Source organism: Harmonia axyridis, chromosome 1 (assembly GCF_914767665.1).
Source record: "Harmonia axyridis chromosome 1, icHarAxyr1.1, whole genome shotgun sequence".
NCBI lineage: Eukaryota > Metazoa > Arthropoda > Insecta > Coleoptera > Coccinellidae > Harmonia > Harmonia axyridis.
Window position 1 is genome coordinate 71,806,433 of NC_059501.1, and position 19,787 is coordinate 71,826,219.

The window sequence follows — 19,787 nt, forward strand, 5'->3', positions numbered from 1 at the left end:
AGATGAATTTAGAGCGGCTGACGAGAAAAAAAATGACGTTTCAGGTAGGGTTCAAACTATGTTTGATAATTTTATAAACTGCAACATAAAGATATAGGTAATAATCATTACCTATATAATCATATAATTTATTCAATAAATCTACGTTCTTGATGTGAGTTAGTTTTAAGCGTTAATTTACCCACTATCGAAAGTGTACCCTACCTTTATAAAAATACATCAGTAGGGACACATTTTAGCGGACTGGGCCAAAAAATAGTAGAAGAAGTTAATTGCATACCGACGGATCAGAATTCTTGAAAAGTGTATTTTGTGGTCTGGATTTCCTCTGAGAAAGTAACGATTTCCAGAAAAACAAATCGTTCTTCATTGAGAATTAAACAAATCACACAAATATATTCGACATTAGCAAGAACAATCAATAACCACAATTTACAACAACTAGATGTATTAAGATTCAAATTGATCATTTCGGTATTTTTCAAGTTATCGGGAAAACAAATATATAAAACGTACTACTACTAATATTCGAATGTATCCCGAAAATTTTTAAGGATGCAGTGGTTGTGCTGCTAACAGACGTCACTATAGAAAAAGGTTGAGTAGGTCTTTTTAGGCAATCAATAGGATTAAGGCATAACTACTGATTGAAGCTGTTTAAATGCTTATTCATACAGTTTAGTTTACAGTTTTTTAAATTATAATGTTTTTTTGTGGGGAAAATCCACTTCTGCGCAAAAGTTTTATAATGGTAAAGGGAATCATACGAATGATATTCAATTTAAAACCTCGTGATTCATGTAGACCTGTATTTAAGATGCAAGAAATATTAACAATTCCCTGTTTGTACATTTTAAGGTGCTCTAGTTTTCATCATTATTCCACTCGAAATACTAGCCCCTATGTATCATATCACTCAACAACCAAGTTTGAGTCGATCCTATGTGTCAAGTCATATTTTTATATAATCATTCACCAACTGGATTAAAATTAATGAACAGGTCGATTCAAAATCGTCGTGGTACAAAATTTGTTGAAGGTCAGATAAGATAAGAATATTTCGATAATTAGTTTGTTTATGATTGAAATTGTAATGTTAAGTTTTTCCTTTTGGACCTGCCCCATTCATTTTGTATATTTTGTTATGAAGGATTAATGAACTAATATTATAGTAATAGTGATGCCTAGTAATTTAATTTTTGAAAAGACGATAATCCGCTAGCATCAGCTATATATTAGTGAAAAATAAAGATGACGGCAATGAAGGCGTCCATAAAAAATACCCAATTTTTTATTCAATTTCAAAATTACAATTTCTTAACGTCATATTTCAATGAAGAAAAGGGGTAATAGTCACTCCAAAAGCGGTAAAACCTATCATCCTCAACATTCCACAAATTCAAGAAAATCCCATTTCTCCCAGTCCACCCCTGTCCCTTCTTCCGGAGAGCCACCACCAACCGACTTGATTATCCACACTCTCATCGACACCTCTCGTGCCACATTCAATTCAGCAACTCCGCAATTCGCACAAATCGAAAAAGATCCCTTTTCAAGTGCGTCCGCCATCTGCCTACTACGGGGTCTACCAAATACGGCCCAATTTCCATTCAGGCCTAATCGCATATATCTTCTGGATCAATGCCTACTTTGGGACACAATCCCGTCAACGCGGGTCCGCCAATTTCGCATATCCGATTGGGTTCTCCGGATGAAAAGGTGGCCGGGAGGCAGATGACCTTGACATGAATGGGTTTCGATCAAATCGCCGTGAAATGCATACGGCCGAAGGAACAAATCATCCGTTATATATGGGATCTCGTTGCCTAATATGGCACAAATGATTTGTTATGGTTTCGGGATGGAATGACCACAAAAGAAGGCTAGCCAGCTTGATGGTGTCTGCAGTTTTTATTTATTTCGGCAGTTTGATTTTACAGAATATGAATTCGGGGAAGAGAAAACAACGATAGGTCATTCATTCGCCAATTGCACCATTGGAGGCCATATTATATCTTCCTATCTCTATCTATATACAGTGAATATGTGGTTTCCGAGGGTGTAATTGGTGAATGAATGGAAGAGCGCCTAAAAGTTTCTTCAGAATCATGATTCGAGTACTTATAACAGAAATACATGGATTTAAGTATTCATAGGACAGAATGCTTCAATTATTTTTTATTTTTATTTAATAATTTTAATAATTACAGTATTTTACAGTTAAGGCCAATTACAAAATGGGAAAATGAAGACACAAGAAATGAAACCTGAAAATGATACACTCAAAATAAATATTATAAAACTTGAAATAAATTAAATGGAGATAGGTACGAGAGAAAAAACTCATTGAGAAAAAAGCTCATACCTAACTTACTACGCACAGTGAAGCCGTGATCCCAGAATGTCCCTCTTTATATTAAATTGATTAGAATGAAATATATTCGCAATAATATGCTGAATTGACTTGTAGTCAAGGTTCATGTGGATCATCTGGTGATAGCGAATAGGACCGATTAACGAGTGCAATATATTTCTAAGTTTTAGTATACCCAAGTACCTAGGTACGACGCCGTTCTGGAGAATCAAATTGGAATCTACTTAACAATTGTTCATGTTTTATACCACGGTTTGGATAGACACTATCTAATCTAAAACAGAAAAACTTCAAGAAACACCTCTGTATGTTTCCTAAACCTTTGATGTGTACACTTTACCCAGGGCTCCAGTCTACGGGTTTATACTCAAATTTCGTATTTATTACAAAATTTGCATACTTAAGTTAACTGAAAAATCCTTCCTTGCCTATGACTTCCTACCATGGAGATTAGTAGTAATAGTAGAATGAAGTTTTGGTAATAAGGAAGGCGCAAACAGTAGTCGGCCATCATGTGAGTGCTGAAAAAGCCTAGGTGGTTGTGAAGGAAGTGAATGCTCATATTACAATCAAAATTTCAAATTTTGAAAGCCTTGTTTCATTAATTCTACCCAATTCTCTGCTTTGTGATTTCCTAGAAAATTTTGTACTGCTTGAATAACTGAACACCAGGCCTTAGATTCAGCCTCGTTAATTGTTGTGGAGAATTCTGGGTATTTAACAAATTTACCGGACAAACACCAAATTAATCTCTATTCAAAACTTTCACAAATTGCAGCATCAGCTCTAAACTGGATATACAGAGGAGGAAGTATTATTTTTTTATCTTTTAACCAAATTTTCGTTGATTAGGTTTGTTTTTCCTTGAATCATGAAATCTCTTGAAAGCCAATTTCTGATAATTCGGTGTACATTTTTAACTCTGTTGACATAAAGGCATGAGAAACAAGGATAGGTTGCATATTTACATTGCTGTCCAAGGAAGAAGTTTGCCATTTTCAAAAGAACAAAAATTGCCTATTGATGATCTTCGTATTTTTTTTTTTAACTAGATCAATTGTAGTTCATGGTAGTGGAATTATGTAGAAAAACACATTCTGAAATACGTTTTGTGCTTTTCATCACTTTTGTTCGAAATTCATCTTGGATTTTTTTTCTGATTTAGATAATCTTATCATCACGTGGTTAACATCATTAATCTTTATACACAAGCCAAATTTGAACTCGATCATATCTGTTGTCATTGAAAAATTAGGAGATTTTTTCTACATTTTTCTTTAATTTGCTATAAGTCTAATGATGTTGTCAACATAAAATTTTGCAAGAAGCTTGACAACATTATTCTTCATTAACATGAAAAATGTCAACTCGATTGGATTTGTAATTACAGAAATATTGGGTATTTCTTTTCCAAGATACATCTTGAATTCGATATTTTGATAATGTGATCAGTTTGGTGAAAAATATTGACAAATTCCATCTCACAAAAATTAATCCAATGACTGCTTATTTTTAGAGGTGCAGAATTGATAGGTTTCAAGCCAATTAATTTTTTTTTGGCCAAGATAATTCTTGTATTGTTCCATATTTATCTGAGTATTTTCTATATCCTTCGATGCGATCAGAAGAAGTCATTGAAGTATTCCATATTGTACGACATAATATGTTGAATATTCCGAATGAGATCCATGCTCCCAGATGAATATCTATTTCACAATTCCTTCATGTCGGTAAGGACTTATCTGTCGATTTCTAGAGGAATTTAAGCAACATTTATGGTGGAAATTGTAGCATATCGTCATTCAAATGCACCATGTTATCTTGGAGACCATCTCACGTACTGTTGAGGTTTCAGAATTTGGTCAAAAATGGCTTGGGAATTCAGCCAATTAGGTACGAGATATATTATTATTATATTACTAATGAGCCGCAACAATTTCGAGATCAAAGAAAGTAATCATAACGTTTATCTCGATTTTCTCCGAAACAATTTGTTTTACTAGATTCAAAATGCTTCCTTATGTGTTGAAGATTCTGGTTTTCTGCGTTGTTTGTTGAGAACGGCAGTCTTTTTGTAGCAATTTTTCATTTCATTATTTTCAAGCACAACTATTAAAGATACTTGAATATTTATCTTGACTTTTTCGGTTCTTCATATCATTGATACTTCATTGATATAAACTAAGAATACTTCAGTGAAGCACTTACTTCATGCAACGATCATTTAAGCGTGACCAAAGTCGAGACCAAAGAACTTGTTGTTGTATAATATACAATAGTTTTATTGAACTTTACGGTGTAGACTTATAAGCAAAAACTAGAAATATCTGTACTAGATAGCTCTCATCAATCAGATCATAGTTTTTATGTTCCCAGGACATCAAGCAGAAAATACTATCTCCTTTACTCGTAGGTACCACCGAGAACCTTTATCTCTTTCCTCTCTAGACTCTCATAACAATCTGAAACATCTATTTGGTTTGTACATTATTGAAACCCATTGTGAAAATTTTATACTCCTTGCCTCTCCTTGCATATCATAAAGCTTCACCGATGATCAACGTGAATCGCTGATGGCAATGAACATAATCATCTGCTACTGTTTAAAACGAAAGATTCAACTTGTTAACTTGATCGTCGTCAGGCTGATGAGAGCAAGGAAGACAAAAAAAGTCGCAGTTCCACTATTGCCCATACTTGAAAATGAAGAGCATCAAATGACATACAAAAGTCTAAAAAAAATCAGCATGGGAGGTCATTACTGTAAGGGTTTAATCACATCAAACGTTTTTCAGGTCTCATGTTGAATTCTTTCTAGAACCACCACATTTCCATCTATCTTCAAAATTAAGTTTGATACCCACGGCGTAATAAATAATAAAATAATAAAATTTATTAGTCCAATCGATCATAATGCGTTATATTTTGTTTAGGAAGAGGGTTCAAATGTTATATCAACTTGTGTCAATGATAGCATAAACATTGAATTCGAAGTATTTGACAATTCTCTCTCATTGAATTGTTTTAAATGAATCGAATCAAATTGAACATAACCTATCTTCTCAATATTTTGTCATAATTCATGGAATTGATTTGAAGCTTAATTTGATAGATATTGGTGATTTTCTTGAAGACACAGATATGGTAGCAGATACATAGAGTTGACTTGACTTGATATACGCTTCGGATGTAAATCTTGTTTCCAGCACTAAAACAGGAACACTCTAAGGTTTCTGGAAACAGCTACATTGTTATTGTTAGAAGAGCAGGAATTTAAGCTTGAAGATGCAACATTACCAAAGCGTTGTTGAAGATCAGCATAAAATCCAATGATTATGTACGATTATGATAGATTCCTTTATACTGAAAAAGTGAAATACTTAAGGGATGTAGAAAAACTCTTGTCTGAAGTTTTCTTATCTTAAATCTATCATTTACTTTTTGTAAAAAGTTGACATTGAAAAGTATCTCGTACAGATAGCTTATTTATTGTTTTATGATTGTTGATCACAAAAAAAGGCCTCTATTCCAAAGACATCAATATTATAACCATGTTACCAAGATTGTCGGGAGTAGAGAAAGAAGTGTACACTTCTAATGCACACTACTCACTGAGTATAACTCTAAGCATCATGTCACTAGATACATACTAATTTCTTAACTACTTGAGACTTAATACAACCATTTCCATCCGTTTCAAGAAACATCTATTCGGCTGGCATATCATTCAAGCTCAGTGTTCACTCAAGAACAAATTTAATATTGCTTGCCTCTTTCTCTTCAACGCATCATAAAGCCTCACCGATGATCAACGTGGAACGCTGATGGCAATGAACATAATCATCTGCTACTGCATAAAACAGAAGTCTCAACTGGTTAACTCGATCTCCGTCAGGCTGATGTGATCTACCAGGAAGACAAAAAGAGGACATAGTAAATGATTCATCTCCTCCATTATTTACAAGCAATTAGAAATAATTGTGGGTAACATACACCATTAAAGGTATACAAGGTAATAATGTTAATTTATTCGAGCTATGGACCAGTCGCGATGGTCATGTTAACGTCTTGTCGCCATTGGTGTAAGAACATAAACACTAGAAAAAATTGAATTGCAAAGTTAATTCGAAGAACTGGCAAGGTTAGAGTGATGACGGGTAGGTTAGGCTGGCGCCTTTTGCTGAGCCTTCCTTTGGGTGGGCGTTAAGATTGTCGTTCTTTTAATTAGAGCCGGTTGAAATTGGTGACATGTTTGGATATCGAATTTATTATCTTGGTCGATTCTCGAGATGGTGAGAAAGTTTGAGATGTAAATTTTTAAGGTTCAGTGTCTGGGCGGTTTACTGATTAAATTTGAGTAGACCATCTTTTGAAGAACACAAATAGTTTTCCATTTTTCACACGCAAGTTTGATTTCAATTTGAATTCAGCAAAGAGCGTACAAATTGAAATGAAAAAATTTTATATGAAAAGTTGATATTAATTTCCACTTCATCCACAGTAAAACTATTACTATTTACCAGACTCAACTACTAATTCAAGTAGAGAATATCCAAAGTCACTCGAACTAGTCATTATCCATAAGCGCACATTTTTCAAACCCTTGAGTTGAAAATGATATTTTTGCATATGTATTGGACTCAGATGTCGATTCTCTCAGAAAATTTGCGACGTGAATAGCTGTTGTTGTCACTACAAAAATGATTTTATGTCATTTTACAGTATTATAATTTGATTATTCTTTATTCTCGATCTGTGATATATTATCAAGGAACATTATCAACGATGATGAACTGATCGTTGCATGAAATTATAAGAGCACGAAAATGTTTAAGATTAATTCGGTAATGTTTTGTCTGAAGATAAGACAAACTAGGGTAGAATAGGTGCATGAGAGATTCTTGAATGAAATCCAATTTTCTACGTCAAATTAGCAGCTTCGTTGCCGATTTGAATTTTATTTCTTTATAATAAAGAAGATATGAAATTCAATTCGGCATTGTAGCTGCTAATTTGACGTAAGGCGAAGTTTATGTCCCGCAGTGGAAGCAGAAGGCTGAATGACAATGATATACAGGGTAACTCACCGCGATGGCCTATAAGACATTTATAGTAAACTAATATTAGTTTTGTGCTGAAAATTTTTATATTGGGGTTTGCGGGGATGATCTTTGCCCCTAAAATATTTTCAGACCTTTATAATTTCCTTTTATACCAGAAACAGAGTACTACTTTCCTATATCAAATGACACACCCAGTATATTTTTGCATTACAAGATAGCATAGTTGATGACAATTTCGGCAATATGCCATACCTTAGATAAAAACTCAACGGTTCATGAGATTATTATAAAAAATCTTTGAAAGAGTTTTTTGGAAAAATCCTATATTTTTTATTCTTTCAGACAATTTTACGTAGGTATAAAAAGCAAATCTCTCAAGCAAATCCCATACTTTAATAGTAATCGAGGAAAAACCTGAACTACGGAAAACTGCAATTTCTCAATGAATGGAGTAGTCAAACAGTTGTAGAAAACATAGAAAGTAACTAAAAAGTCGAAATTTCATGAATTGTAATCAATTTTTCGTTAAGATGGTTGAGGATCCATAAATCAATAAAATTTTCAATTACGAATAATCAATGACATTTCATGAAATGTCAAATTTAGTTATCCAAATTTCGATTTTAGTTTCTATGTCATTCATAGACTACTTCTTGCCTTTTTTATAGATACTACCACGGAAGGTGTTCTGCTGCCATTGCCTCCATGATTCCTCCAGGGGCTCAATTTGATCGACGAACAAGGCTAGCCGATAATAGTCACCAGTTTGTCGTGCATCTTTCTACAGCTAGGACATCGGTGTATCAGAAGGCTTTTCTTTACCGAACTGCAAGGCTATGGAATACCCTACCTCAAGATGTATTCCCCCTGGGTTACAACTTGCAGCAGTTTAAGACACGCACAAACCGATTTATTCTAAATTCATCTCGGGGCGCTTGAAAGGGCGTTATAAGCTCAGTCTTTTCCCGAGAGATGCGTATAAAAAAAAAAAAAAAAAATAAACTTCACTCAGTTAGAAATTGTGGGGATTTTCTCATTTCAAGTTTTTCCTCGATAACTCTCAAATTTTTCGTATTTTTAGAATCAGAATGAATATTCAAAGATATAGATAGGTAACCTATTATTAAAACTGTCCCTAGTGATGGCTGGAAATGGTGAAATATTTCTTTTTTCTATAAAATACTTAATTGATTTTTCGATCTGGCTACGTAGCTGCTTTTTTAAAGTAGCAAATTAAAGAGTTTCAAGGTCATATGCCTATTCTACATGATTACTCAAACTAGTGATAACATTGATAAAATCAGAAAATGTAATGAAAACTTTGTCCCTAGTCCTTTTCGTATTTCACAAAAAATTTGTTCTTCAGTGGTATGAAGATCTTTAGGATGCGAAATCATTTTCTTCGGAACTCGTCATATCAATTCTTACTTTGAAAGAAAATGGAGAAATAGATTTGATTGCGAATTATTCATCTTTTGTACATTAGCCATAGAATTTTGCCAAACATCATAGTCGAAATCATTACAACATCAGTCACACAACGAACTACATAAAGATGCATTTCAATAATACCCCTATCTACCACACTGGTCTATGCTAATCATTAGAAAGTAATTAAAACTTATAGATGTAGCAAATGAGTGTAACCAGTGTAACGCTCCTAAAGTGGAACGGGGAATATTCAGCCAATAAGAAAAATCAAATCGGGACATTCTTGTTTCCAAGACGATTTGCTAAATACCGGGGTTTATTTGGGAGTATCGTTAGCAATATTTTCATAAATTCCAAAGGAATTTCATAAAACTTGGACAACCCTTGTATAATTGAAATATCCTGGCTTCCTCCAAGTGACTTTGGATATACTTTAACAAGAAATGAAGATTCTTTGCTATTCTTAAAAGAAAAAAGTTGTTTTCATTCGATATTGTGTTTGATTCTTTTTGAGTCAGAATATCCGAAATTTCTTGAATTGTCCTCTGTCCAATTTCAGAGAATCAACATTGGTTAAAAAAAAAACAGCCACCACAAATGGCCCTAATCATCCACCAATTAGATTTTACTCCAAGTTTGAATTCCTCCAGACGATTTATCTGACTGTGTGGGGTGGTTTTTCACAATTACCCTCTTAAGTAGCGTTTATCTATAATTGACCTACCCATATATAAAATAATTTGACAGGCCTAATTGAGACCGAGCCATATTTCATTGATTTACGGTGCAATAAACGTGCCTTATCAGGGTTTTGGGAATTAGTTAGAAAATAATCGTCCATAAAATATAAATTGCGTTAGATGATGAAACAATGTTATTAAATTTTTAATGTCTTCACAGGAGACGGTTGGAAGGTCAGGAATACAGCCACCGGTGAATACACGTGACACCGATGCTGAAAAAAAAACAATTGATTATAATGTAAATCTAAATTTCAACTTTATGAATGTTATGGCAGTCAAATACAGAGAAACGATTATATCAATATAGAATAGATTAGGAAAGAGTTAAATTGAGCATATTACTAATTTTTTCAGAACGATATAGTTCATTCATTGAATAAATACCAAGAAACTAAATAAGTTTCTAAAGGGTGTTTTTTTTTAGAGCTATAGAACTTTAAATTGCAATAAAACAACGATGGATTATTCGGTTGACATGAATTTTATTTATCCGCAAGATAATCTTGTGGCATTACATTTCAAATATGATTTCTGGCATATGACCGCCACGGCTGGCTCGGATGTAGTCCAATCTGGACGTCCAATTTTCGATGACTTTTTCCAACATTTCTGGCCGTATATCGGCAATAACACGGCGAATGTTGTCTTCCAAATGGTCAAGGGTTTGTGGCTTATCCGCATAGACCAATGACTTAACATAGCCCCACAGAAAGTAGTCTAGCGGTGTTGAATCACAAGATCTTGGAGGCCAATTCACAGGTCCAAAACGTGAAATTAGGCGGTCACCAAACGTGTCTTTCAATAAATCGATTGTGGCACGAGCTGTGTGACATGTTGCGCCGTCTTGTTGGAACCACAGCTCCTGGACATCATGGTTGTTCAATTCAGGAATGAAAAAATTAGTAATCATGGCTCTATACCGATCACCATTGACTGTAACGTTCTGGCCATCATCGTTTCTGAAGAACTACGGACCAATGATTTCACCAGCCCATAAAGCGCACCAAACAGTCAGTTTTTCTGGATGTAACAGTGTTTCGACATACATTTGAGGATTAGCTTCACTCCAAATGCGGCAGTTCTGTTTGTTGACGTAGCCATTCAACCAGAAGTGCGCTTCATCGCTAATGGACGTAGTGCGCGATACGTACTCCGCACAGAACCATTATTTTCGAAATAAAATTGCACTATTTACAAGTATTGTTCAGGCGTGAGTCTATTCATGATGAATTGCCAAACCAAACTGAGAATAAATCACTTGACGGCTGTTGAATCGGTCGCCATCTTGAACAGTAATGCTAACTTAAAGTTATATACTTCGAAAAAAAACACCCTTTATAATTTTTCTGTAGAAATGACAACAACTTATTTTTTATGAGAAGGAATATTTTACTCATGAATTGAACCAAAGGCAGTTGAAAAGTTTTCCATAGCAGGTGTTCAAAAAAACCGAAATCGGAATACAAAATTTTGAAAAAACCCGGATAATTCGAAAACCACCTGTAAAATTGAAATGCTTAAAATTGAGGAAGAAGTTTTTTCCCAATTCTCACTAATTTCGAATGGGATCTTAGTATTGCGAACCCCCATATTTGAGCCAAAAAACCAGGCACCTGAATATATGAAAAATTGTTACTGGTTAATTTCAAAAGTTAGTATGTTGTTTTTTGTAGACCTCCATGCCCTTAATTAGGAAAAAATGATCAGAAGAATCTAGTCAAAGCTTGTTTCCAAGTTATAGGGTGTTTACTTTGCAGCTAAAATGGATTGTTCGATAAAGTTCTTTAATTTTTTGGGGTATTTATCTTTTTTACTTATAAGCTACATTATTAGACGGTTCCCTGTTAACTTGGAATCCAGCGTTGACCAGAGTCTTCTGATCGGCATTTCTTATTGAGGGCATGAAGGTGGACAAAAGACAATACTAACATTTGAAATTAACCGGTAATCAATATTTATACATTCAGGACACTGGTTTTTTAAGCTCGTTATCTTCAAAACTACAACAAACAAAGGGTTTTCTGATATGAGGTTTTATTTTTAAAGACCCGCTATGTAGAAATCTGCGAATTTTGAAGCTGTCATGTTTTGACATTCGACAAGGAAAAACTACGTCATTACTGAAAATGGAACATACATGCTTTAACAACGCTTCGAAATTGTTGATGACATACCTTCCTCTTTTGAATGATATAACAATAAAAATCCATTGATTTCTTTTAAAATATACCTTTTTTCATTATCAAAATGAAACCTTTCAGTGAAAAACCTTATAGTTTCACACACACACATTGAAGCGTAAATGCTCTGCTCAGGCGATTATCAATCAACAAACGCGGAAGACATCCTGAATTGACGTCAGTGGTTTCCCCATTTTTATGACTCGTTATTCAAATCTTGCTCCACTTTATCTTAAATTCCTTCAATCCATAACAATAACCAAATCTACCAATAAAACAGTACTTATCGCAGATTTTTCCAAAATGAAAGAAAGAAACATTGGTTATTTATACTCAATGATAAGAATGAGTTGGAATCTTCAAAGCTGTGTATATCGAAGTCTGTCATCTTCATTTAACGGCTTAAAATCTCGACATACCATCAACTTACATGCATTCGTCAAACCTCTTCAATTTACACGCGAAACTATTAAGTTTTTGTACTTTGTACCTATCAAGTTTCAGATACAGAATCTCAGCAAACAATTGAAAAAACGAGTTTTCAAGCTACAGTTGAAATATCAGTGTGTTTTCTGGGAAATATCGGTGATGGGATGTCATTACGACTAACTATGTTCATTAACAAGCCTCCTTTATACAAATATTTGCATAGATCAACAAGCAGACATGCAGTATCCACATTCAAACAGATTATCAGTGTGGTAGCGAAGGAATTTCAATATATCAGTCAATATTCTCTGCTAAGTGGTAGCAAGAGGTACTTACCATTATTGCAATTTTTTTTTTCCAGCATGAAATGTCGTAAATGAAATTCTGGAAGAACAAGATCTCCTCTGATCTCATAAATTAGGTTAGTTGTTCGTGATTTTTGTCCTTGGGGAGCTCAGGAAATATTGAACTGTTTCAGCAAAGACTAGTCTGTGAATGATTACAATCAAAACTTGTTTTTGTTTTAGCGTATTTTTTGAGAGGATCAGTTCTTTCAATTTGCCCAAATGTCTATAATTTTCGAATTTTAAGCCGACTGAAAATTTTGATTCAAAGGTCAATTCTGTCCAGCATACCTATACTCAATAACTTTCAAACGGATGGACCTTGACCTTGAAAATTCTTGTGGATAGCATAACCATAACTACAAAAATTGTAAAAGAATATCGATCAATAGAAACAGATTAGACAGAGTTGAAATTTTGCTCGTATACAAAGACAAGTATCCTCGAACTTTGTGCAAAATTTCGTGTTACTGTCGGCGGTATAAAAAACCGAGGCGGAATATCGAAAAAATCAACATTACCCATGACCAGTGGGGATAGCCACGATCTCCCCGGTCTTGGCTGAAATTTTTTGATATAAAATTTGAACCATGATAGTTAAAGAGATATTTCTTCTTGGAATGTTGGTTGATTGTCTGACAAATAAAGACAAATACTACTAGATGACAAAGCTACTTTCGAAATTTATTTTTGTAAGCCATTCCTTTTCTTCAAAAAAACTCCAGTATCTGGAATTGCTTCAAGAGGGCTAATTCCTCATTTCTACAAGTTTCGTGCCAAAGCAGATTTTGCGTTGACTGGTGATGGTGAGGCATTCCATCACCAGGTGATCCGGAGTTTCTTCCTCCTCCCCACAGAATCTACACTAATTTTCTTCCAAACCCATTCTCATGAGGTGTTTGCGACAATGTCCTGTCAGAAATCCAGTGAGGAGGTGTAGTATATTCTTGCTAAGATCCAGATACTTCTTGGATGATGGACCTCATGTCAGTGCTGTCCATAAGAGTAATAAACATAAGTAGATAGAGGGAGTATACGCAATTTTTACATATCCCCAACAGGGTTAGATGACGTGGTAGTATTGTGATATATTTTCAAATCCACAATTTTAGTATATCATTATGAATGTATATTATATTGAATGAAATATATTTATTTGAGTGATTCCCGATGAAATATACAAATTTTTATGTTTGGAATCCATTATTTTTCCTAATTTTCGAATTTGAAGTGAGCAGAATATTCATTATTTTCTGTATCTACCTGCTGAAATTCAAGGTTTGGCAACTATTGCGCTTCTAGTGTCAACGGTTGTTTCACGTCGTTTGGCGAGGTTGAAGTTTGTTTTATGAATTTCTGACATATTTAGCTATTGATCCCAATATATTTGAAACGTTGATTCACTATGGCACATAAGAAGTTTGTTGTTTGTGGAGAAACCGTCGAATTGATAGAAATATCCTCGGAAATATCGTATCACTGATATGTTTCTTTTTTCGCGCTCTTTATGTCAAATTTGATAGTTAATTCGCTTACTGAAAATGACGTATGATCCCTCTATCTATGTTTATAACTCTGGGGTGTTTTCCTTAATTTTTAATTTTTGTATATTTATATACACCTAACTAAACAATTCATATTCCACATGATTTTCAAAATAGTTTCAACATGACTTCAAAGCTTCATCATTGCAAAATCACAAACAAAAAACCGCCCACAAAACCCTATAATTTCAAGAATCGAAACACAGACTCGCGCCACAGACGAAAACGCAGATAATTTAGAAATAACCTCCCCCCATCCGGCTGGCTTCTAATCTCTGGACCATTTCCAGCCGTAATAGACCGGACCACATGCTATTCCCTGATGAAGTCCTCAATTCCGCAAAACACATAATTGCACCGTTTAGGCACCAAATTGAACGGAGGAAGTTCAGCGGTTCCAAACCGGCGAGCATCGGCCCATTACAGGGCTCTGTAATTGGTGCGGAGCGCGAGTTGCCTCAAACGCCCGTTGCTGTGGGGGGTCGCGCTGGGGGCCAAAACATTGGATATAGATGCAACATCAATTGGAATTTATCGATCGCGGTGAGACATCAATCAACCGTAGATATCGGTTTTAATTGGTTTGGAAATTCCTGTGGACGTTTGTATCTTGGATAGGTGGACGTTTCGAATAATATGATGGTGATATGGGAAAGATGGATGTGGTGGAGGAAGGAGTGTTTTGGGCTGGATGGTATTGAATTATTTCTAATAACTAATGATTCTTTGGAATAATGCATAGAAAAAAATTTCTTTTTCTTCTTTGAGATCGAGTGACCAAATCGGTGATTTCAGCTTAATATCTTGATTGATTGTATTGAGGTGTCCTCTCTCAGAGATTTTCTCAAATTTTGTTCATATTTTTCAGTTAACTTCATTCTCACCTTGTTCCAATGCCTCGCTTCCTATGTCTTGATCATTTCTTGAATTAATGTTATTTCTACACTTCACTCAACAAGTCCCTAGCTTACGCCCCAAAGATACATTTCTATTTAAAGGATGCCGTATACTCAATTAGGGAAATTGACCTCCTGTCAAATTGGTTGAATTCTTCATATGTTATAGTCCAAGTCAATCAAAACAAAAAGTTTAATAGGCAAAAGTTTTTCTATAGGCTATTGTTGAGGCTTGAGGTCCCTGAAAACATAATCATGCTGATATCAACACTCTACATAGGGTACCTACCATTTTTAATGTTTGTAGAAATTGTTCTAAATAATTTTAAAACTCAAGTGATGCTTTCACATAACAACTATCAACAAAGTTATTTGACAATTCTGATATTTATGGTCAAAAATGCACTGACAGAACTCTTCAAATGGAATGGTTATGAAAATACATTATTATATCAACATGATAAATTATTTACGGCAGTAAGCTGGAGCCAGAATTTTGAAATAACTTTGTTGACAGTTGTTATGGAAACCATCACTAGAGTTTTTCAAATTATGTAGAACAATTTTTACGAGTATAGTTATTACCAGTGGTACGCTATTTAGAGTGTTGATATCAGCATGATTATGTAATTAATAGGACGTTAATTATCGAATAGGATTTAGGTTATAACAAAAATTAAGTGATGGTTTCACATAAAAACTGAACGTGTTAACAAGTTATTTGACAAGTTTGGCAACAGCCTACTATTCAAAAAAAAAAAATAAATAAAAAGGAAGTTCAAATTGTCCTAGCAAAATTCAATATTTTTGTAGAGTGTGATACATAGTTGAATTCGTAATTTTTTTCTAATCCGTTATATCGACGTCCTTCAGGACCAATATCACTCCTTTCAATATTAAAACTTTGTGATTTAAAAATAAAGTTCAATAAAAAAAGTACGTAAATGTTTGATGAGGGCAGTGATTTTTTTTTAATGAACCGATTGAAAAACATTTCAATTGTAAGATCAGTGAACAACACATCTCAAAGATGAAAATAAATCGAATATCTACTTAGTTGCGCTAGTAGTTAATTTGAAAACCGAAAATCGCATATACCTCCAAAACGGCTCATTTTGCGGACCTATGTTTTTACAGAATTTTTGACTTATTCTGTGGTTAACAAAATATTGAATATTTGTTTTTCAACACCCGGTATATAGAATAACAATTTCAAGATTCTAGAAATGAAAGTCTGCTCAAAAATGAATAATGAATTAATTCTGCAAAAGAACAGATTGTATAGAATCCAGACGGGTGTGAAATTGGGAGCATTTAATGTATCTAGGGTTGAGGTTACGAGTAACAACAACCAATTCCATAGAAACGCCCACCTATCGATCAAACTTCACTCTCTACTATGTGAGAAAAATTCGTCATCCTTCTGTCACTTCATTGTAGTCAAAATGAGGAGTTGGTTGGACGAATTAAAAGATGCGAAAAAGTCTGCTATAGCAGACCAAATGCTCAAAAAAGTACTGTACGAATTGAAGGATGGAAGAGAATTGGTGGAAGAATATGATCTTCAGTCGAATTTAGTCACTCGAAGAGCTTGGAAGGTTAAGGACCAGCTTGGAAAACAGAAGGAATGGGATATAGAATTGGGTGACCCAGAACCTAACTCGGAAGATTTGAGTCGGGTTTCCATCAAGGAAAATGCTAGTCAGGTGAGACATGTGTGGAACTTTTTGTCTACCTTATCTTTATTTCTGTAATTTCTGAACCTCAGACCTCGCGCAAGTGTAGAAAAGTGGTTTCATTTGGTTTAGGTTTCATTACTATGTTCTCACACATATATATTTATTTACAGAATAGCAAAAAAAGATTATGTTATTATTTCGTAACAACAGATAGGATCAAGTTGAAATTCTGCTAGGAGATGAAACACAACAATTTAAATTTTTATGCAATTTTCATGTTGACCAAGACATCATAATCATATGAAGAATTTTGGCAAAGAAATACCTACGTCAGAGAATTGATCGAACAGTTTTTTTGCTGAAACAATATAAATTGTTTCATTTGTTTATCAATTATTCCTTTTAACTTTTATGTTGAAAGCTACCAGATTAATAAAATGAACCCCTTTCAGCCCATAGTTAGTAGAAGAAATACAAAAACGAGCCTAGAATGGAGAATACGGAATCTTCCTTATCCAATAGAAACATATTCAATAACCTCTGATGAAGAGAAAAATACAATAATCGTGAGGACAACAAATAAGAAATACTTCAAATCTTTAACAATTCCAGAACTGGCAAGACTAAACGTACCTCCTAGACAAGATAACATTTCTTTCATTCACAAATTCAACACCCTTATCATAACTGTAAGTGGACCTTTCTTCAGTTTTTCTTCGAAATAAATTTGAGTTTTAATTTTTATAGTACAAGAAACCGAAGGAGTTGTTAGAGTTCGAAAAAGCCGTCTTGGAAATTGCGAAAAGAGTTGAAACAAAGCAACAGAAGTTCGACCCCAACAGCTGCAAGCAAAGCTAAAGATTATCAAGAGACCTATTTTCCTGGTGTATTTTATGTTCTTCATTCATATCACCTATTTTTGGCTTTTCTGTAGATTGAATCTAATTTTATTATGTTTTAATTGACTCCCAAGGATATAATTTTTTGCTTCAATGTAATATATTTTGAACTGTTGAGGATTCAATGAATGAAAATTAGTATTTTATCTCCTTTATTCAAGTTCTCGTTTGTTTTCGTTTGTCATTTATTTCTTTATCCGAATCAAACTCTTATTTGTACCTACTATTCAAAGTTAACTAATTGTTTTTTTTTTGGAATCAGTGGTAGCGTATTTTAGATTTTGGTTGTCTCAGTTATAATATCATTCATTGTATTGTATATCATTTTCGATTTATGTAAAAAGATTCACTCCTCATCCGATTTTTTTTGGGAAATTATAAAATCTTATTGATTATAGTGAAAAAAATTCGATCAATGAATACCGAAAAAACGAACCTCACTGAATGAGAGAGATCCTATAGGATAATAGTAATTGAATATTTTCAAATAAGTTGAGAAAGTTCATAACTGATTAAAATATAATAAGTTTCAAAAACGGTAAGCATGTTTACCCATCAAATAAAATTGATTGGTGGAGGGGTGTAGCGTAGCAACATAATATAGCTCCAGGGTGTCTTATGGAGCTCTAAATTTGAAATGCGAGGTTATGGTCAAAAAGTGAGGCAGAACTCTCAAAAAAAAACTAGGTACTTCTATGATTGGTTCACCATAATGTTAGTGATGCTCATAATTTTTTTGCTCCAATGCATATTCATATTTTCCTTAATTCCAATAAATGAATGTTGCTATTGCTAGTACATTATCTTGATTTTATTGCTTAATAACCTATATTCCTTTATGGCCCTTGGGCATAATGTAAACAGAGAAATAATTTTTATATCTTATTCAATAATATGATATAATTCAATAAATATCTACTAATACTCGTGGTGCATAAATAAGGTTTTTTACCTTACTAAAAAGTGAAGATGATTTAGGAAAGTAATATTTCCTCTACTTTAGTTTCAACCAGTATCAACTCCACTAATGCATTACCATAGATAATTGTACTAACTATACATTTATATTGAATATTAACTTATTTTGTTAATGCATTCATCGATATTATTTATCATATTTATATATTATTTATTAGTATTTCTTCTTAATTGTTGTGACATTGAAAACTTTCTTCTAGAGATGTAAGTATCTTAAATATCGGTAAATCGATACCGACGCTTTCGCTCTAGCAACAAGTAATCAAGACCTACCGCCTTGGCAACACTATTACCATAAGGATGCCAGAAACTTGGATCGTCCAAAATTATAAGTGTTAAATTATTTATTTGATCACTTTTACTGAAGATATCTGAAGAATTGTTTATTTGCTTGATGAAAACAGATTCTTTTCCTATTGAAGTTATATACGTTTATGGTAGAATGTTTTGGTATTAATAAGGTAAATAACGGTTTAGCGCTCCAAATGAATTCCTTATAGGGTCTCTATTTGATATCCAAAAGATTCCTCAACTTACTATAACTAGATTTAAGATCATTTATCCCAAGCGATATCTAGATCTTTTCAACTTCATCATCTTTTATTGAAACTTCTCTCTTCACTCCAACCACCTTTCAAGCTCTTTTCTAAGGAAGAGATTAATAGTTTTCATCATGAGTATCCGTAATTTCCATAAGATAGAGCTTCTCAGATATGCTCAGATATTGAAGTTAATTTTTTGTGCTAGCAGTAACTGATACATTTTTCTTTCTTCATTAGGAGTTTTCAAACGTTTCGAATAGACTCAAGGGTCCTTAAATAGAACCCTGAAGAATTCCCAGACGTACTCAGATCCTATACAAAGTATATCAAGGAGAATCATTTATTGAGGCTGTAGGTTCCCAGTCACCCTCACTAATTGGGCAACGCGCTCATTACAGTCATCAGACGGTTTCCAATCGAATCAAACACACTGCAGGTGCGTTCCGAAATTCCAAAAGTGAAAAGTAAATAAATCACGATGAGGCCCGATTCAATTCGCATGCTTTATTAAATTGGGTGGTCACTTTTTATCGACATCATTCGACTAATGACCGACCAAATCGGGTGAAATTTATGCTGATAGCCTCGGTGTCTGTAATTTGGCCCTCGGACGTCGTCCGCGGACCGATCGTACTGTCGCTTACCCGACCGATAAATAATTCACGCTGGATGTATTGATCACGAC

The 19,787-nt window shown here is 34.0% G+C and overlaps 1 protein-coding gene across 1 annotated transcript; it reads left to right on the forward strand.

The window, feature by feature from the left end:
- Nucleotides 1–16,248: 16,248 nt before the first annotated feature.
- Nucleotides 16,249–17,650, forward strand: LOC123673934 (protein DPCD-like). Its single transcript, XM_045608705.1, has 3 exons — nt 16,249–16,710; nt 17,136–17,372; nt 17,431–17,650. Exons 1-3 carry the CDS (start codon nt 16,249–16,251, stop codon nt 17,539–17,541), a joined length of 810 nt encoding a protein of 269 aa, XP_045464661.1. The 3' UTR covers nt 17,542–17,650.
- The last annotated feature ends 2,137 nt before the right edge of the window (nt 17,651–19,787 follow it).